Source organism: Miniopterus schreibersii, assembly GCF_964146895.1.
Source record: "Miniopterus schreibersii genome assembly, chromosome: 18".
Classification (NCBI taxonomy): Eukaryota; Metazoa; Chordata; class Mammalia; order Chiroptera; family Miniopteridae; genus Miniopterus; species Miniopterus schreibersii.
The window spans coordinates 31,589,715-31,611,013 of NC_138121.1; the positions used below are offsets into that span (position 1 = coordinate 31,589,715).

At 50.3% G+C, this 21,299-nt stretch overlaps 1 protein-coding gene across 1 annotated transcript; it reads right to left on the minus strand.

Moving 5' to 3' along the window:
• Positions 1–1,300: 1,300 nt before the first annotated feature.
• On the minus strand, positions 1,301–19,614 carry NPHS1 (NPHS1 adhesion molecule, nephrin). The gene is made up of 29 exons (XM_081118813.1): positions 18,994–19,614; positions 18,669–18,884; positions 18,470–18,592; positions 18,173–18,301; positions 17,515–17,596; positions 17,024–17,127; positions 16,709–16,836; positions 16,449–16,620; positions 16,105–16,262; positions 15,776–15,920; positions 15,549–15,673; positions 14,178–14,382; positions 13,843–13,972; positions 13,512–13,684; positions 12,929–13,069; positions 12,712–12,852; positions 12,057–12,178; positions 11,019–11,190; positions 10,764–10,920; positions 10,517–10,668; positions 9,100–9,211; positions 8,833–9,014; positions 7,002–7,058; positions 5,233–5,352; positions 5,077–5,101; positions 4,894–4,969; positions 4,661–4,754; positions 4,450–4,565; positions 1,301–2,240 (listed from the first exon to the last, which is right to left on the minus strand). Exons 1-29 carry the CDS (start codon positions 19,214–19,216, stop codon positions 2,109–2,111), a joined length of 3,912 nt encoding a protein of 1,303 aa, XP_080974939.1. The 5' UTR covers positions 19,217–19,614; the 3' UTR covers positions 1,301–2,108.
• Positions 19,615–21,299: the final 1,685 nt, after the last annotated feature.

A 21,299-nucleotide genomic window follows, 5' to 3' on the forward strand; every position in this document is an offset into this window, starting at 1 on the left:
GCGGGCGCTACAGACTTTTAGAGGTCGGGGACCAGAAATGTTGGACACTGTGTCCGCAACCTGGACAACGGGAAAGTGTTCCTGAAGGCACTCATGTGGGTAAACATTGTTTTATAATGATCTGAAATGAATAATATAACATATATATGCATGAAAATTTTTGGTATGGTTGAAAATATGCTGACTTTTTCTTAAATGAAACTGATATAAGTAGAATAAAAGTTGTTTGTATCAATTAACTAAAAACCCCATTCAAACTGGCAGAAGGAAGAGGGTAATTTATGATTGCAACTAACTGAAGACTTCATTCAGGTTGACTTCAGGGGGATGGGAATTTATAGCCCAAGAGTAGCTCTGAGTTCAGGTTCAGCTGGATCCAGGGGCTTGCTGTAACCAGGAACTTGTCTCATTCAACAATATCTATATAAATTAAGAGGGACTAGATTCTGGGCAGACAGAGCAATAGATATTTGCTACACTGATTCAGAAAATGGCAAAGAAGAAGTAGGAAGTACATCAAGAGATCCAGTCGCAGTGTGAGGTTCCTTGGGAGAACCTTGCCCGAACGGTGTATGTGGTGTGGAGCAACCCAGGACCTGGGTTATCAGCATGTTTTGTTCTCTGGCTACAATGATTGGTTCAGAGATGGGCATAAGACCCAAGCCAGGCTGATGAAAGACAGCCCCGGGATTTCCAAAACTATTGGCAAAAGAGGCACTGTGGCTACTGAGCTTGCGGGATGCCAGCCTAGAACTGGAAATGGTCACCTTCGTCTTCCAAATGAAGTCTACCTGAGAATGAAATCAACACAGAGGAAAACAGAGCCAAGAGACAGAGAGATTGACTCTCGTGGCTTTGCTTCAATACTGGACCCAGTAGCGTTTGAAGCTAACACTCCCCTAAGAATGTCAGCTAGAAAAGCCAATAAATACACCGTTCCTGCTTAGCTATTGCGGAAACAAATGTTGTAGCTTTCTTCTTAGAAAAATGCGTGATTGGAAAAACTCTACTCTTAGGAATGGAATCATTTTTTAATGAAAGGGAAATCGCTTGAACTTTACTGTATTTCTGTATTCAAGTGCTGTGATCAAAAACTTATTTTAGGTCTGTAGTGATAAAAATAATATATGGACAAGCATTTGAACAGAACAGTTTTGATAATATTATCAATAACATAGGAGTGGAGACCTAAAGGAAGATTATACCTAACTATACTCTGTTCTCATGGAAATTGATTTCTGTTATCTTTTCCTGCTATTCCATATAAAGAATAAGAATTATCTTGCTGTGCTGCTATATTATGGAGCCTGTTTTTAAAGTCACCTTTATTGAGGCGTAATTTATGTACCACAAAATGCACTCATCTTAACTGTACAGTTCAATGCTCTTTGACAAATCTACACATCCATGTAACCACCATTACAATCATGAGGGGGAACATTTCCATCACACACGTCCCCCCCCCCATTCCCCCATGCCCTTTACAGCCAATTCCCTTTTCATAGCCCAAGACAGCCACTGATCTTCTCACTGTAGGTTAACTTGGCCTAATTTTACAATTTCTGTAAGTGAAATCACACAGTATGTATTCATTTATATCTAGGTTGTTTTGACAGTCTATTTTATTTTCTATAGTCTACTTATGTTTGCATGTATGTATTGTTTATACATCAAGTTTTCGATAACTGTGAAAATAATAAAACAATTAGGACACAACAGTAGTTCATAAATTCCACTTATTATTACCTATTTCAGGTGCAGTTAAACTCGAAGTGAGCTGAGTTTTTAATATGTCTTTTTCCACTTCTGAAAAAGCATAAAAACCCTCAGAATAACTTTTCATTATTGTGATGTCCTTTACAATTCACTCTGTCCCTTTGGGGAGGTTTAGTTTCTAAAATTAACCCCAGGAGGAGCTTTGTTTATACTTTGACACCAGCTTGGATCCTTTTTTGTCACTGACACACCCCTCCATGTCCTCTCCTGAAAAAGTCCAGTCCCTTTGTGTCTTATGGAGCTCACTTAACAAGTTCAGCCCAGGCTGGAATGAAAAGTACCCCTGAAATGTTATGTCCTGCAGGTGTAGGAAAAGGGTGTTGAGAAACCTGTCACACCAGATGTCCCCTCAGCTCAAAGGGTAGAGAATCAGGTTCCATAGAGTCCAAGTCTCCTGCCACTTGATCATAGATTCCTCTTGAATCCTCATATTTGTCCTCAGACCAGCTGAGGTCAGAGGGGCCCTGACAAATGAAGGTGGAGTTAGAACCATAGAGAGAAGCCCTGTGGATCATCATTGCAGCTCTGGAGGGTACACACTCATACTCAACTTCCCAGAGAAAAAAATGTTTCTCCTTCTAATTATGCAGGGGAGGGGGATTCCAACATATAAAAAGAAGAGAGTGATTATAATGAACTCCTGTCATGATCCCATGCAACCATTACCTAGCTTCGATAATATCAACACATGGTCAATCTTGATTTATCTATATTTCTATATTCTCATCTTCTACTTCCACTAACTGTATTATTTTTAAGCAAGTCCAAGATATCTCATGATTTCCATTCAAAAAAAGAATCTAAGTGTCAGATATCTGAAACTTAAAAGCCCATGATATCGACTATGGGAATTGTGGACTGTGAGTCATGATTCTGTTAGTGCTATGAACTGCCAACACATTTCCCCATCAAAATAGAAAAGAAGCCCTAGCTGGTTTTTCTCAGTGGTTAGAGCATCAGCCTGCAGACTGGAGGGTCCCAGGTTCGATTCCAGACAAAGGTACATACCTTGGTTGCAGGCTCCACCCCTGGCCCTGGTTGGGGTACGTGCAAGAGGCAACCAACCAATGTGTCCTTCTCTCATCAACGTTTTTCTCTCTCTCTTCCTCCCACTCTCTCTGAAAATCGGTGGAAATAGAAAAGAAACAAGACCACGTAGGGCGGTCCTTACTGGGGATGTGCTTTGCCCTAAGATTGGGAGAAAATGGTTGCTTCAGCTCAGCAAACTTTACAGCACATTTTCCATGGGCCAAAATATTGCCTTCTACCTGCTTTTATACTGTTCAAAAGCTAAGAACAGTTTTACATTTTTTGATGGCTGGGAAAGTATCAAAAGAAGAATAATATTTGTGACATACAAAATTCAAATTCAGTGTCTCCCCAAAAAAAGTTTTATTGGAACTTAGCCACCCTCACTCATCTATGTATTATCTATGGCCACTTTTACACTACAATGGAAGAGTTTAGTAGTTTTGGGGACAGTAGGTCCTGCAAAGTGAAAATATCTACTATCTGGTCCTTTACAGAAAAAGTGGTTCAGCACCATGGACAGCATTTTATACTAGTTTTGTCCACCCTGGTAGGGAGAACAGTGCCCCATCTGGGACAACGTTACAGAGGGAAGTCACTGGCCCAGAGGTGCCGGCATTAGCCCAGGCCACACCAAAAGTCAGGTGTTGCCCCACCCCCCTGACTGAGACAGTTGGTTGGGGTTAGTTGAGGGTCAAATGTCTGTTGTTTTTGCCTGTCCTGCCACCATGTTCACTTCTCTCTGTGCTCTCTGTCCCTCTCCCACTCAATCCAGTCGACTGAGGGGGGCTGGCTCCTGCTCCCTCATGCCATGAGTGGGCACTGATCCTGGCCTGTCTAATTAGCATATTTCATCCCCTGCCTCAGTGGTTCAGTGATAATTACGTGACCCAAGCTAGACCAAGAAGTGTCAACTTCGGGGCTTTGGAGTTATTGGGAAAGAGGCACTCTTTCTCTTTGAAGGTTTCCAATCTCATAAGATTCAAACCTGGATTTTTTGGGGACATCACTAAGGAGGAAGTTCTTGGTCCAGCTGTATGGGTCTGAAGACAATTCTGTGCCTTGACTTTGCAATTGAATGAGTTAAAAAATTTTTCTCTTATCCCTCTGATTAACCAACGTAGTGGAGATGGCTAACTATCCAAGAAAATGCATGCCTCTTCCTTCCACTGGAATATAGATGCCATAAGGCATATAACTGCCCAGCTAGACTACATTTCTCAGCCTCTTTTGCAGTTAGATGTGGCCATGCGACCGTGTTCTCACCAGGAGGTTGAGTAGAGCATGTAACTTCTGGGCCTGACCATAAGGCAGAGTTGTACCTCCATCACACTCTCTTTTTCCTTCTTCCACCGGTTGAAACCCCCCATGAATTGGCTCACCCATGCAAACTCAGATGATGTGCCAAGGGATGGCAGGGGACCATAATGGAAAGAACTTGGATTCTGTAATAACCACGTGCAGCAGGGCCACTCATCCCTGACTATTGTGTGAGAAAAAAATAGACTGTCTTCTTTAGGCCACTGGGTTATAGCCAGGCCCGCTTGTTATAGCACAGCTAGCTTACCCTAATTAATATAAGTAGTAAGATGTGGATTTCTGACACTAGCCAAGAAAGACTTCTGCAGATACAAATCTCCTCACCATTGGTACTTCATCATAGAGGGGTCCCCAGGCCCCAGATGGGGCATATAGTCTTTCTACCTCATCATATAGGTGCTCAGGAAAGGCCATATTCTCCTCTCCAAAACCTGTGAAACCTGGAGTTGGAGTGAAAAGAAAGAATGATCAGGGCACCCAGTCCAGATGTCAGAGTATGTATGAGGCCGGGAGTTCTCATGTGGTCATAACTCACCTCTGGGATAAGATACCTCCTCCAGTGTTGGTGGCAGCTGGGTGCTGAAATCCTTCATGGAGTGATAATATGGCTCTACATCTGTTGTGGTAACCTGTCAACACCCCCCAAACAAGATAAAGTCTTTTCATCGTCTGACTCCCTGGATAGGTCAATAATTAACCTGAAGCTAATGGAATTTTAGTCTCTGCCAGTTCCTTGTCAGTGGGGCTGTCAGGAGTGCCCCCACTCACCGTGGAGCTTTGATTGTTCAGGTCTCCAGTCTGCTGACTCTCTTCATATTCATTCCCGATTGGGCCCTCCTCCGACCTTCCAGGATGGAGGTATGGAGGGCAAGTGGGTGTTGGCCCTCGGACACCCATCACCCCCAAACCTCCTCCCTCAGAGCCTTTTTACAGAAAAGTATCCCCACTTACTCTGCCTCTATCTTCTCTGAGATGCCTGAGGGATGTAGGAAAAAAGGGGTCAGAGACATCCCCCAAGCCCACCTGGTCCTGGAAGACCTTCAATGTAGCCCCAGGGCTCCCCATCACCCTTGGGCCTCAACCCCAGCAGGGCAAGGGTCTCCTCACCTTCAGAAAGATGCCTCAGTCTCCTCTGCCAGAGGAACCCCCCAACACAAGAGGCATTAGAAAGCAGCAGAAGACCCCCAACAGCGAACAGCACAGGCATCAGGGGCAGCTCTAAGGAGTCTGAGGGCAGAAGGTACCCCCCTCAGTGAACTCGAAACAACTGGCTGTAGCTCCAGAGCAGAGTTCTCTGAGAAAGGTCATCCCTGACCAGGCAAAGCCTCTCTTCATAGGTCAGGGAAGCAGGTGGACAGGGGTTTCCATGTCCAGTCCTTGCCACCCCAGGGCAGGTGGCTCCTTTCTCAAGTCAAGCCACTAGCAGGGGGTCCTACTTTTGGCTGAGCCCCATGTAGGAACTCAGACAGGAGCTTCAGTTCCTTAGCTGGGTATTCAAGACTTGCTGTGATCTGGCCTCTTACAACACCTCCAGCCTTGCCCACCAAACATAGACCCTGGTATTAGATCCTCCAGCGACACAAACAATGCTCTTCGCAGAATCACTGAGGCAAACCTACACCCCTAAGCTTTGGAACAGTCAAGTGTCTGCCCTTAAATGTCCTTTCTTCTCAACTTCCATTCACCCTTCCAACTCCATCCTAAATGATTTCCTCTTTGCACAATTTTATATCCCAGGCAATATCAGACTCCTCTGCTATATCTCTGAGGACAAGACTAAGTCCCTCTAAGTAGACATCTGTTCAGGATTCATTCCCCATCCTCTGCTAACAGCTCTCATTTTCCTTTCAGGAAACAGCCACTCCCCTGCTCTCAATCTGTATGGCTCTGCGGGACTCATGGAAGGACACATGGCCCTCTTTTTATAGTGATTGGTTCAGAGACCAGCATTTGACCCAAGGCAGATTTTTGCTAGAACATTTTCTAGCAAAAGTGTTCTCCTCTGCAGACTGCTAAGAAGTGGAATGAACAATGGAAGTGTGTGTAGGACTCCTTTGTACCCTTGATGAAAGAACCTGAGAAGGAAAAAGCCATCAGAGATGAAGGCAAAGTTGAGAGAGGGTGAAAATCCACCCAGACTTGGAATTTTTAATTTCCTGAGCCAAGCAATTCCTTTTATTGCCAAGAACAGCCAAACTTCTGTCTTTTGCAACCTTTTCCTCAGGCTCTGAAGGGGATTGTTCACAAAATGGTCACAATTTTCTCCCTGTATGCATGCTCCTGAGTAGTCCCCTTCCATAATGACTTGGAGTTAAGCTAGGTCACTTGCCTTGGCCACTGAGACAATAGCAAACGGGACAGAATCAGAAACTTGAAAGGTGCTTGTAAATCAGAGCTTGCCCTCTCTTGCTGCTCTTGGGACTCCTGGGACCACCATGTGAACAAGCCAAGGAGAGCTATGTGGCCCAGTTATCTCCACTGTCCCAACCAAGAGCCATATCGTCAGGCATATGAAGGGGAGTCCAGCCTGGACTGAGCAGTCCCAGCTGAGCTGCCAGCTGCCTGTAGCCCAGAGCAGAACTGTTCAGCCGCTCATAGAATCATGAGAAATAATGTTTGTTGCTATAAGTGCCCATGTTTAGGGTGGTTTGTTATGCAGCAAAAGCCAACTGATACAGGGGCTACCTGGGGTATAAAATCAGCTAATTCTTTCAGGGAAAAGTAAGAACTAAGGAAATGGGTTAGGGCCTACAGGAACAGAACTAAGGGACTGTGTCCCTTATGGACTCTGTCCGTGAGGCAGAGGAGACAGGGTTAGAGGCCAGAAAGTTCTATTCTCAGGGGAGAGAGGGATTTGCAGGGGATTGAAGGCTCACCTGCAGGTTGCTCTGTGGGCAGTTGGTAGTCAGGTTCTCCAGAAGGCTGGTCTAGACCTGGGGGGTGGATAAAGAGATTGTGAATTAACACCAAAAATCTGGGATAAGCCTTAAATATTTCTCAGTCTCCTACTAAGCTTTTCATCCCATTCTGAGACTCGTGGGAACTGGTTTATGGCTTCTTAGGAATATTTCAGGAAGAGCTGGAAATTGCTGATAAGAATGATAATACTCTCAATAACCATGCCAATGCCTATAATAATAGTAATTGTTGATGAGTGTTTTATGGTGTGCAAGGTTCTTTTAACCTGAATTGTCAATTTTTCAGGTTAACTAAAAAAGATGCTTGCTCTCAGGATCCCTTAATAGAGGTATAAATTCTAGAGCAAGGGAGGTGAGTGTTGTACTTTATGCTTTAGTTCTTTTTTTAATATATCTTTATTGATTTCAGAGAGAAGAAAGGAGAGGGAGAGAGAGAAACATCAATGATGAGAGTCATCAATTGGCTGCCTCCCACACACCCCCTGCTGGGGATCGGGCCCGCAACCCAGGCTTGTGTCCTGACCAGGAATCGAACCCAGATCTCCTGGGTCATAGGTCGATGCTCAACTACAGAGCCACACCCGGCTGGCTTATGCTTTAGTTCTTAAAGGGAAGACTGGAATGGGTGGAAAAAGAGAGAAGGGGATATTTTAGAGATGGGGAAGTGTCCTTCCACCCACGAGTAAAAGGCTGCTCTGTGGGAAAAGGGAAGGCAGAAAGAGGGTGCTGTAGTGGGGCAAAGTCAAAGAAGGTGAGAGGGGGAATTTCTTAAAAATCAGCATTTACACAGCACTTACTTTGTACAGGGCCCTGTTTTAAACACTTTAGATATATTAATTCACTTAATCCTCACAACCGTCTGAGATAAACCTTACTCTCAGAAACTAAGGCATACCTTATTTTTAGAAACTGAGGTTTAACTGAGGCTCAAAGAGGTCAAGTAACTCACCTAAGGTCTCACAACCAGGACTCGGCAGAGCTGGAACTTGAGCCCAGGCTTGTCTGAATAAGACTCTGTGATTAACCGCGACACTACTTATCGGCTGGTCAGGGGCAAAATGTTCTCATTTGTCGTATCGAAAGAACTTGTCCATTTCATCAAAGTTGCTGAATTTTTTGGCCTAAACTTGTTCGTAATACTTCCTTGTTATCTCCTTAATGTAATGTCCCCTCTTTCATTCCTGATATTGCTTAACGTGTGTCTTCTCTCTTTTGCCTTGATTAGCTTTATAAATGTTACTGATCTTTTCAAAGAAGCAGCTTTTGGTTTCATTGATTTTCTTTATTGTTTTCTGGTTTTGAGTTCACAAATTTCTGTTCTTACATTTACTATTTCCTTCCTTCTGTTTACTTTGTGTTTAATATGCTCTTCTTTCTCTAGTTTCTTAAGGTGGGAACTTGCAATGTCAACTTGAGGCCACTTTTTTTCAGTCTAATATGAGCACTTAATGCTATACGTTTCCTGCTAAGCACTGCTTTAGCTGCACCCCACCATTTCCATATGTTTTCATTTTTATTCAATTCAAACTCTTTTCCAGTTTCCCTGTGTCATTAATCGCATTCAGGCAGTCTAATTCAGTGACTAAAATCTAGTCTCTGGAGATCATCTGCCTGAGTTTCAATCTCATCTCTACCTCCTCTCAGCTGTGCGACCTTCGATAACATGATTCATCTCCCTGGGCCTCAGTTTCTTCATCTGCAAAAGGGGAGCAATAGTACTGACTTCATTATACCACCCTTTAAGTCCTCTGAGGAACTCTGCGAAATGCCCAAGACTGTCCCTTCTGACCTGGGGTGGTGACAGAGATGTGGGATCCTTTGTCAGCTAGTCCGCTGTCCCCCAGGGCATTGCTGGCCAGCAGCCAGACCCTGTATCGAGTAGAAGGCTGCAGCCCAGTCAGTGTGAAGGTGGTGGCCTGGGGTGGTAGGACATCCATGTAGAGGAACCCTGGGGTCTCCAGAGCCTCATATCTGCATGAGAGGGAGGTCAGTCACTCAAGGGGGTGCCCCAGCCCTGTTGGCTCCCACCCTTCCTGCCTTAATAACCGGGACCCACCTGATTTGGAACCTCTGTGGCAAGCCCCCATCGAAGCCAGGCTTCCACTCCAGTCCCACTGAGTGTGGGGACATGCTCACAACCTTTAACCCAGATGGAGGATCAGGGCGGCCTTTAAGGAAACGGATGGGGAAAGTAGTCAGAGGATACAAGAGGATTCTGGAAGATTCCTTCCAGAATCTTCCTAAGAATGATTTCAAATATATAGTCCATTCTCATTATTTGTGGTGGTTATGTTCTATAAAGTTACTGTGAACGCTGAATTAGCAAATACCAAACCATTGTTTCTAGGAGAAATGCAAGGTTAGGTTCCTACAAGACTCTAGTCACACTAGAGTGTTTTAATTAAACAGCCACTACATGATCTTGTTTAATGTGTTTTTTCTGTTGAGAGGTTCCACCTTATTTAATATATTTTTGTTGATTCATTAGCATTGAATTCATAGCCAACAGCTCTAACCCAGGCCTGAAAGAAGTTTTTACAGCAGAAGCATTTTCTCATATGGCCCATCACAGCCTTCTTGCACTTAGGACAGCAGATGGCACCTCAGCACTATGCTTGGAGGCCATTGTAAATAGCAAACCACTAACAAAGAGCACAAAGTACGTGGCACCTAATAGACCTCGAAAAGGACACTTATTGACATACGAGGGCTGAAACAAGAGGGAGACTGTGGCTTTGTTCTACCTGGCTGAGCGTGTGCTCACTGGGGGACTCACACTTCTCACCCAGTCTGTACAGCGCCCTGGATGACTGGACCAACTGTATATGTTTCTTGTAGTGAATTTTTTGTGCGCTTATCTCATATCCATTCCCCTTATTTCTTCTGGTTACAGGACCCTGAGTATCCTTTGGAGGAACATTTGCCCACATTCTCAGGCCACATGCTTCTGATAGAAGTGACTCCACTCCTTATAGGATGCACATGTGACAGGGCTTGGACAACCAGAGTGTCACTTTCCCCTGACCACATGATTAATTCAGGGCTGGGAGCCAAGTAGAGCCAATAAATCTAATTCTAGTACTTTCATACCACTGTTAGGATGATATTTTCTGTTTCCCCTGGGAAGTCTAACAGCCCACTATGAGAAGCCTTCGACTAAAGCCAACCAGAGAAAAGCAGGCCTGATAGGCAAAGAGCTCCTGGTGACAGATGAACCTAGATCCAGTGACTCCTGAATAGCTACTTTTAAGTTACTTGGGCCAATAAATCCCCTCCTCCTTTTATTTTTTGTATTTTTTGTGGGTTCCCCTGCAGACCCAGTCTCTATTAGAATTTTCAGGTCAGGCAAAAACTCCATTCTTACTCAAACACTTCTCAGGTTTCAGAAACACTGCCAGTATGCGGCCAACTAGACTTGGGGCTTGACCCAGAAAGCACCCTCCCGACACCCTCCCAGCCCTCTCCCACCATACTGATGCTGACGAGTTGAATGTTGGTGTGGTCTGAGCCGAGGGGGTTGCTGGCTGTGCATGTGAAGAGAGCATAATCCTGGGCTGCAGAAACGTTGGCAATCGTCAGGAGGCTGCTATGGACGACACCCTGGTGGTATGTGTGCTCTGTGTACCTGGAGAGGAGGTATGGCAGGGACTCAGGGAGGGTGACTGGGGCTGGGGGAGCAGAGTTGGGGCTGGAGTGCTATCTGGCTGGGCATGGGCTCACCTGGGATCCTGGAGATCCAGAGGGACTCCATTTTTAGTCCAAGTGAAGACAATGTTGGGGACACCTCGGGCACGACAGTGGAGGGTGGCAGAACTGGTGCTGTCTCCAGCTGCAGCCACCTTAGTTAGGGGAGTGGGGTGTTCTACCTGGGGGGCAACTAGGAGGGGTTGGAGGTCAGCATGAGGTATTTGGAAGGACATGAGAGCTGTAGTTTTAGCAGCAGGCCTTGAAGTCAGGGGTATGGGTGTTACTCACATCTGACGACAAGACGGACCAGCCCTCGGGCTGGAGGTGCCACCCCATTGTCCACGATGCACTGGTAAGCACCCGCTTGAGCCAGCTGGGCGTGGTGAATATGAAGACGCCCAGTGGATCCCTTTGATATCTCCTCCATGTCATCCAGGCTCTGGTCCTCTTCATCTTCTCCCTGGATGCCCAAGACTCAGGGAGATGGCCCCCAGTTTTTCCCCAGCTCCATTATCCCCCAAACTGGTCCCTTCTGTAGCCTCATTCTCTTAGCCACAATCACCCTTCACAGAGCTAGCAAAGAAAAAAATATCCCTTGTCATCCATCCATCCACCCATCCATCCATCCATTTATCCAACCATTCATTCATGGAGACATTTGCCCACCTATCCATCTACTTAATCATGCACCCATTCACCCACTTATCTACCCACCCATCTACCTTTCCTTCCATCCATCCATCCATTTACCCATTCACTCATCCAACCATTTGTCTTCCTTATATCCTTCCATCTACTCACCCTTTCCTGTCTCCACCCATCTGTCCTATCTATTCACTCATACATGTACACACTCATAAGTACATGCATCTGTCCACCAATTCATCCATCTTTCCATCTCTCCATCCACTGATCCATCATCCTTCCATAGACATCTTTACACTGATGGAGTATCTGTCCATCCATCTACTTTCTAATCTAACCCATTTGTCTACCATTTCTCTAGCCATCCATTTATCCTTTTATCCATTCATTCACGTGTCCATTTGTTTATCTATTATTCCATCTACTTATTCATCCATCCACCTGGCCATTGACCCATTTACCTATCAATCTACGTATCTATCCACCTGCCCACCCACTCACCTGGTTATCTATCCACTCATCCATCCATTCATCTGCCATTCAACAGTTAGTTCTTGGAGAATGCCCTGCATGTGTACAGTTATACATGGCACATAGATGCGACCCTTCTTCCCAAGGAGCTGACAGTTAAGAAACCACACTGCCCAGCCCTACCTCCATTTACAAAGGTTGGATCCTCACCAGTCTCTCCCAGCTGAACATCCCCGGAAGGATGGGATTGGCATCAACGGTGCAGACTATGTCTGTAGAACCCCCAATATCCACCTCAGTGGGGTCCTGGAGAGTCCGGATGGTGGGAGAATCTGGAGAAGGAGGCAGGAGCTTGGGGAGGCACTTGGACCCAGACAGGCCATGGTGAGAGAGGGTCCCAGGTGGAAGAGGTATCGTAGAGGTGTCCAGGGAAGTTATGGGTATGACACAATCTGCCCTCTATGTGGAGCACTTGGAGTAATTCCTAGGGTTAGCGGGGTTGTCCCACTCTGTACTGTGCCTCTGTGGTGACAAGAGTAGGTTGGGTGGGCTTCCAGACGTGCATGGAGGTGGGGCTTCCACAGTGGGCTTGATGTGAGTAACTCCCATGTAAGTGGATCCCCAGTCTGGGCAGATTCCTTGTAGGATCTCTCTAGTGGGCAGTGTAGCCAAACTGGGCATGGTTCCATTACGGTTGGGGCTGTCAGAGTGAGAGGTTTCCAGGATGGGTGAATATGCCTGGGTGGGCAGCGCTTCCACAATAAGGAGACTCCACAGTGGGCAAGGTTCCCGGGCGGGTGGGGTTTCCATGATGGGCGGGGCTCCCAGAGCTGCCTAGTTCCCTCGGGCGATGAAGGGGGCTCACAGTGCACATCCAGCCGCACTAGAGCTTCAGCAGTGCCTTCTGAGTTCTGGCAGTGCAGCTGGTAGAGGCCGTCGTCAGCGCGGGTCACATTCCACAGCTGCAGAGCTCCGCCAGACAGGATGCGATGCCGGGGCCCGCCAGCTGGGGGAGTCGAGAGAGGGGTTTGCGGGCGCTCCTTTCCGAAGGCCTGCGCCCCTCTCCGAGCGCATTCCCGCACCTGGGCTGAGGCGGTAACCGCGGAAGGTCCAGTTGAAGGCCTCCGGGGCCGGGTTGGCAGACACCAACACCGGCAGCAGCGCTTCGCCCCGCTCCACTGCAGTCACCACAAGCACCTGCTCCCCCAGGAACTCTGGAGGGTCTGCGGAGGGGGCGCCATGGGGAGTCAGGATTGTGGTTAAGGTTGGGGACCAGGACCATTTGCGATCAGGTACAGGTATGCAGGCTTAAAGTCGGGGTTGAACTAGATTCAAGGTGTGGACCAGGTAACAGTTAAGTACAGAATTGAGCTTGGGGGTTAGGTTCAGGATAGTGGTTAGGATCCAATTTAGGAGAGGGGTAGAGGCCAGGGCCAGGTTTGAGGATGGAGGGAGTGTTCAGGATGGGGGTCATGGTCAGGAGTTAGGACAGAGGACAAAGGCAAGATGGGGTTTGGGCAGGATAGGAGTTGGTGCAAGGCTGGGGTCAGGATAAAGGCCAGGAAAGTTTAAGGTTTAGGATGGAGGTCAAGGACAGTGCCAAAGTGAACCCCGAGTGATAGAAGGTCAGGAGGGAATCCAGGGGTTCCAGGCCAGCGCACATACACAGCACGTTGAGTCGGTAGAAGGCGCTCACGGTCTCCCGTAGCTCGGGGCTGTGGGCGCGGCAGGTCACACGGTGGCCGTGGTCACCAGATGACATTCTCAGAAGGATGCTCCTGACGGCGGCAGAGCCTTTGAATGGGGCGCTCCGGGGCCATGAGGTTACGCCTTCCAGCCTGCGGACAGGGCAGGGGTGGCGGGGTCCTGTCCGGCTGGCGCGGGGGTGGGAGCGCAGCCAGAGATGGGGTGGGTACTGGGCGGGACTGCAGGCGGGGCCCCGAAGGGAAGGGGGCGGGGCAAGACCACGGGAGGGCGGGGCCTCTCGCACTCTCACTTCTCGCCTTCCTTGTCCCAGGACAGGTTGACCGGAGGGTTGCTGCTAACGCTGACGCACGTCAGGTTCAAGGCATCCCCGGGGCGCAGCGTTGACGCGTTGGCCAGGATCGTCACGTTAGTTGGAGGAACTTCGAGAACGGGTCAGAGGAGTGAGGCTCAGGGGTGAAGAGGCGGCCGGGGCCTTGACCTCAGGCCCGGCCCAGCCCCCGCGTCCCTTGGCAGGCCCTGCGCCAGTCCTGGTCCTGCGACATCCACTGTGGCCCCACCGGCTCTGGCTCCGTGACCCCGCCGCGGCCAAGCCCTCCCGCCCAGCCCGGCCGTCGGGGCCCTCACACTGCACCACGAGCTGCGTGGACGCGCTGAGCTGGCCCGCCTTGCACGTGAACTTGGCCTGGTTGTCCGACGGGCCGGTGACCAGCGCCAGCTCTCGGGAGAAAGTGTTCCCCGACTTCTCCACATTTCCCAGCTGCACCCTCCGCGGTTCCTGGGGCTGCCGCTGCTCCTGGGACTGCCGCGGCTCGGTCACGGTGCGGGAGTCCTGCGGGCGAGACTGACTAGGGCGCGGCGGTCGCCCTGCCTTCCCCCCCCCCCCCCCGAGACGCCCCCGCTGGGTTGGCAGCCACTAGCCCCGATAAGGCCTTTGTGGGATGAGGGAAAGGCGCCCCCTTCCGCCGGCACCTTGCTGGGGCGGAGGAGGAGACTGGAATCGACCGCCCTCGGGCCCGGCGCCGCGTCCCGCGGCCCTGCCGTCGGATCCCTCCGCCGGCTCCCGGCCCACCCACGCCCGCCGGCTCTGCTTCCCGCGGCCGGCGAACCTTGGTGTCTCCCACCCACCCTCAGGCCCGCTACCAAACTCCCAACTCCAGGAAACTCCCTTGGAATTTCCAAGCCTTTCCCAGAATTCCTTTTCTTTTCTTTTTTTTCCTTGTACGTAGTTCTTTTTCTTAAAATTTTCACTTTCTTCAAAAATTTCCTTTGATCATCCCCTTAATTCAATTGTCTTTCCACCGATTTCTGAATCCTTCCCCGATATTCTTATATGATCCCGTCATTTACTAGAATCCTCTGTGTGGCCCAAAGTCTTGGCATTTCCCCAGAATACCACCCGATTAAATGAGGTTCCATTTCATCCCTATAATTCCTAGTCTTTCCCCTAGAATTTCCACTGGCTCCCTACCTTTCCAAGATCTTCCCAGAATTCGGTTAGAACTTCTTTTCATTTACCAGGATTTCATTCACTTACCCCCCACATCCTAAGAATTCAATTTAATGTTAATTAATGGATTTTCAATGCTCTGTGGAATTACTAGTCTTTCCCCAAATGTCTAGCCTCCGCCCATCACTGTCTTTGTTCCTGGAATTCTTAGTCTTTCCCTACGACCTCTGCCATTTCGCCTCCCCTGAATGCTGAGATTTCACCAGAGCTTCCTTTCATAATTGCCTTTTCTCTAGAATACCCAATCCTGACCCAGAACTCCATTTAAGCTACGATTCTCACTGATTTCCCAGAATTCCCAGGCTGTTCCTGGAGTTCCATTTAATTCTTATGGCATTTGAATCTCTTCCAATTCCCTGCCAAAACTCAAAATCTACAGTATTTTTCAAGAAGCTCAGCTTTTTCCAAGATTTCCCAAGACTCTGGAAGAGAGACAGGGCTTCGTCCCTTCCCCACATTCCTGGCCACCCCACTTGCTTGGCACTGACCTTGTACCAGGTGAGGGAGGGGTCTGGGTTGCCTCCAATGGCCAAACACACCAACTTCACCCGGGTTCCAGCCCGCAGGAACTGCCCCTCGGGGGGCCCTTCGATCCACAGCTTCTGGGCAGGATCTGAGACAGGAAGAGTGCTTTTCTCTCTGGGCTAGGCCTTAGGGTAGGGTCTCTAAGTCAGGGGGGCACTGCCACCCCCCTGGGGTGAGGATGGGAGCTCACATTTCACATTCAGAGTGAGTGACTTCTTGAAGGTCTCCTTGGTGAAGGCCTCACTAAAGGCCTCACAGGTGAGGGTCAGACCATTGTCCTCCCGTCGTGCCAGGAATGTCAGGTTGGACATGGAGATGTGGCCACCATGAAGGCCCTGGCAGGGAAGAGCTTCAGAACTGGGGACTAGAGACCCTCATCCACGGACTAGAGGCCTGAGTCTACACTATACCCAGCAGGGACCCAGGAGGCCCAGGCCCCAGTTCATGTGCCCCAAGGACCAAGGCGTTCTCTCCCAGCTCCCTCCTCCCCCAGACCCAGGAGCCTGGCCCCTGCCTCACATCCATGACGGTTTCCTCTGTGGGCAGCAGTTGCCGCCAGCCCAGCCACCACCGCAGCAGGACCTTTGGGCGACTGGACTTGGTGATGCAGGAGAGCGTCATGTTCTTGTTCTCAGACTGGGATGCAGATCCCAGGATAGTAATGGCACTGGGGGGAACTGCAGGGGAACGATAGGCAGAGGAGTTACACTAAACTGGGCTGGATGCCTCACACACTGGCCCAGAGAGACAGGGAACTGGGGATAGATGATGTCTTTAGCATTAGACAGGCATGACTTGGGAACACACGCAGATTGTTTGCTGGTGAACGAACTGACAGATGGGCAGCTAGCACCAGGACTCACAGGTAACCTGCAGCGTGACCCCGTGTTCCTGGATCCCTTTGGATACGCTGTTGTGGGCCTCACAGCTGAGCCTCGCCCCATGGTCTTCTGGCTGGACGACCATTGCTAGTATGCTTCGGGCCACTGCCTGAGTGTGCTCCGTGCCCCATGCTGTGGACAGGGGCTGGCCATTCTGGAGACAGAAACAGGCCTGGACCAGTTCAGGGCCAGTTCCTGGTCCCCGCCCTGCTGCCCACCTTCCTGCCCGCCTCTGCCCTTACCTTCATCCACTGCAGTGTGGCTGGCGGGTTCCCTCCTCGGGCCATGCACAGCAGCTCCAAGCTCTGCCCTGCCCGCACGTGCCCCTCATCCAGACCTGGCCACTCAATCACAGGGGGTCCTGGGGGGACTGGAGAGCAGTTGTCACTCGATGGGCCTGGGGAGCCCATCCACTCTTTCCAGGCTCCACAATCTGCCTCTGAACTCTCATGTTTCCCTTTGAAAGCCAGAGCCATTCATAATCCCTGTGTTCTCCCAGGACCTCCAATTCTTGCGCCCTATCCCCAGTGCCCATAATCACTCAGCTCCCCACTTACACAGAACATTCATGGTGACTGAGGCCTTGATAGGGGTCTCCAAAGCTGGGCTGGACCCCTCACAGACCAGTAACTGCCCATTATCCGAGCTCTGGGGTGTCACCCTGGGGGAGGGGAGTTGGAGTTCTAAACTCAGAGTCATCTGAAATTTGGGGATTTAGGATGAAGAGGTCCCCACACCTGGTCTAAGTCTCCATGCTGATTTCCTCTGGGATCTGGAGTCCCATGGAAGAGATTTTATTTGGGGGATCAGTAATGAGAATTGGGGTCCCAGAGGCCCACACTTGGCCAATTTCTTCATACTTGATATTCTGGAACTGCGGTTCCCATGAAGAAGTTGTGGAGTGTCAGGGTGAAGAACTGGGTCCCAGATATTCATACCTGACCCAAGTGTCCAGGCTTGAATCCCTGGGACATGGGTTTTCATGGAGAAATTTGGGTGTTAGGCTAAGGGTAGGGCCTGGTTGTGGCCTGACTGTGGCCTCCCATACCTGGCTGTGGCCTCTGTGGTGAAGAGTTTCTCCTGGGATCCCTCATTCACATTAGCAGTGACGTCGGAAACTATTTGTCCACCTTGGGGTAACAAGAGGGCAGAAAGGGTGCCAAGTTCTCCCCAAAGTGGATCCTGGGGATCACAGCTGGGAGCCCTCAGGGTGCACATACTGTCCTCTCTCCTGGTTCTGGAGGAAAAACACTAGCTCCATTCCCCCCCACACTCAGGACTTCCTAAATCCCAGAATCCTCAGGGCTGGACCCTCCCCTCCCCTCCCCTCCCCTCCCCTCCCCTCCCCTCCCCTCCCCTCCCCTCCCCTCCCCTCCCCTCCCCTCCCCTCCCCTCCCCTCCCCTCCCCTCCCCTCCCCTCCCATCCTCATTGGGTGTGTCACCCACACCTATCACTTAGTATCTCTATCTGGAGCCTCAGCCTCTTCCCTGAGTCCCAGACCAGCAGCCCTGGGATCTCCTTGGTGCCTTCCCTGGATGCCTCCTCCCATCCACCAGATTCCATGCTGGCCTCAGCATCTCCCCAAACCTGTGTCCCCATCTCAGGAATGTAATATTTTCTGGGACCCCTAAGAGGGCACTGGACAGGGACACGATCTTCAACTCCAGGGGCCTCACACTGCCCCCAGCAGGTTACCCACACTCACTCTGAAGGAAGGTGATGTCAGGTGCTGGCTTTGCATCCCCAGACACACAGATGACCTCATACTCTTGCCCAGCTACCCACGTGACTGTGCTCCCCGCCTCAGGGGTCAGCTGAAGCATCTTGGGGGGCACTGGTGAGAAAAGATCTGGGGTAAGCGGCCACCACCATGGAAGATATGAAGACTTGGGCTTTGAGCCTCAATGCTCATGAAATGAGTTCTGCACCCTGGATCTGAGGTAGGAGAGGGCTAGAAGTCCAGGCTCATGGTTCCTGGAGTGGGGGGGTCTCTCACCCATACCTAGAACGGAGAGGATCACTCTGGGAGACACGAGCTCAGGCTCTGTCTCTGAGCGGCCGACCTGGCACTCATACTCTGCATCGTCACTGAGGTCACATGCTTCAATATGCAGGTGGAATTCACCTGCAGGTAAGACTCCAGGTCAGGGCCACTGTCAGCTTCTGCTGGTGGCTCAGGGTCTCAGGCTCTGCTCCCTTACCTCTAGTAGGGTCGCCTGCCAGGTGGTACCGTGGGAAGCTGGGGATCCTAGGGTCAGGGCCTAGAAGTAGTCCATCTTTGGCCCATTGCACTGCACTGCCAGGGGCAGTGACCCCACACTGCAGCTCAGCAGCAGTCCCCTCCACCACCGTCGTGTTTTCAGGCAGAGCCCAGAAGCCTCTGGAGGCTGAGGCAGGGATCTGCAACTGAGCCAGGCCTGAGGACACAAAACAGTCAGCAGGAGAGGGCAGAGCGTCTGTCTGGAGACTGTGAGAGGGAAATGAGGGCTTCTTAACACTGGGTCACAAGGCCAGGATCCCACTCACCTGTGGTCAGCAGCCCCATGAGGAGCAGGGAAGCCCGGATGGGGATCCTCGGGGCCGATCCACGTCCTCTGCCTTTGGCTCCTGCAGCGCCCATGGTCTGCCTCTTGCATCTGCCACTGGCTTTCTCTGGGTCCCTCTCCCTACGTCTCTGTCTCTTGCTTTTCTCTTTGTCTCTTTTTTGCCATCTGTTTCCTTCCCTTCCTCTCTTTTTCTTTCTTCCCATGAGCCTGTCTCTCCCCCACTCTCTCTCCCTCTTTCCCCCGTCAGCCTTTCTGTCTCTTTCCCTGTCCCTCAGTCCCTTCCACTCTACCTCCTCCTGTCTCTCCCTCTCTCTGTCTCTCTCCCTCAGGTGCACCCTTGTTCTCGCCGAGTCTCTCTCCCCCTCCCCATAAGTCTCTATTTGTCTTTCTTCTCTCCTGCCACCCCAACTCCTGCTTTCCTCTCACCACTCACAGCCCCTCAAGGAAGACCCGAGGCCGGCAGACCCCACCATCCAAGGAGAGCAATGAGGCCGATATGTTCAGTGGCAGAGTCGAGCCTCATTCTGGGACCCAGCCTGGCCTTGTCCTTGCACTGCTACCTCCCTGAGGCACCTTCTGAAGTCTCTTGCTCCAGACTTCTGCCCAGCAGGCTCCTCCCAGCCCAGCTGGAGCATGAAATCCCCTGTCAGCACATGCCAGGCATATTCCTCGGTGCCTCCCCAGCCCCCATGACCCCAAGGGCCTGGCTTGGGCCAGGCATGAGGGGATACAGGTTGGACCGAGGCAATCCCAGCTCAGCATGGAGAGCAGAGGGCTGGGCCTGGCATGGGGTTAGGACTGACTCCTCAGCTCTTCCTTGCTCTGGTACATGACCTTGGCAAGTCTCTTCCTTCCCTGAGTCTGCTGGGGAGTGTGTATGAGAGACTGGGAGAGTGCAGATATCTGTGTGCATGTGTGTGTGAAGTGCATGTGAGTGAGCATTTGTATGAGTGTGGGGAGGTGAGAGTGAATTGTGATCTGTGAAAGCATTTGCAGGATGTGTGAGTGTATATGAGTGTCTAAGGTGTATGTGTGCAGGGGGCAAGGCAGTCAGAGTGGGTGGGAGTGAAAGGTAGTGTCTAAGACCCCCAGGACTAAGTGTGGGTGTAGCATTGCACCCAGCTAGGAACCCTTCAGCAAGGGCCTTGTGAGTTCTGAGTAGTTCACATAGCTTCCTTGTTTCTCCCTGTCTCTTCTGTGTCTGTCTCTCTCCCTCCACCCAGCCATCTCAATTTATCTTTTTTCATTGATTTTTTTTTTTTTTTTTTTTTTTAGAGAGAGAGAAAGGGAGAGGAAGAGAGAAACATTGATGTGAGAGTGAAACATCGGATAGGCTGCCTCCTGCAAGCCCCCTGCCGGGAATCGAGCCCATAACCTGGGCATGTGCCCTGACCTGGAACTGAACCTGCCACTTTTTGGTGCACAGGACAATGTACAACCAGCTGAGCCACACTGGCCAGGGCTCGATTTATCTTTCCTCCTCCATCTCTGAGTTTCTCCTGCCTCCATGTCTTTTTCTCCTCTTATCTCCCTCCATTAGGTGGCTACATGCATCTCAGTCAACCTTTGACTATGCCATTGTCTCCCTCTCTATGCATCTACGTGTCTCTGCTTTTCTGTTTCTCTGTCTCTGTTCTCACCTCCCTCTCCCCCTGCCCCCAACCCCATACTCTCTCACAAACACAAGGAGCTCCATAAATATTTGTTTTCAGTCGTCCCTTAACTATACCTCTTTCTTTTACTTGTTTCTCCTGATTGCCGCCACATCTTTGGGTTTTATAAGCATATGCTGGTTGGCCTGCCCTCCCCGGCCCGTGTGCTCATACACGCTCACCCAGGGTAAGCTTCTTCCGCCTGCTTATCTCCGGCAGGAATTGGAACTGCTTGCCCCACCCCCAACCCCCTACACAGATACCGTGACTCCCCTATCTGGTCCTTCTCCAGGAACAAAATGAGGCATCTGGCCTGAACCCCCACAGCTCCATTCTTGATGCTGCCTCTAGTCTTTCTTTCTCCCATATTGACTCCTTGCACTCCTCCCACATTTTCTCTCCCAACTGCCCTCCACACCTCCTGGGGAATGGGCTCGATGCAGAGCAGGAGGTTCTGTCATAGGGGCCCTCACCAGATGGTGTCCATCAACACCAGGGTATATAGCTGTCAGTTGCTGGGGCCTTTAATTAGCACAAATCTTCCACCTTCCACTTTGGCTGTTTTCCTTCTCTGGATTCTCCTGGGACCTCAGACTCTCCATCTTTGGCCCCAGAGAGCCAGGAAAGGGAAGTG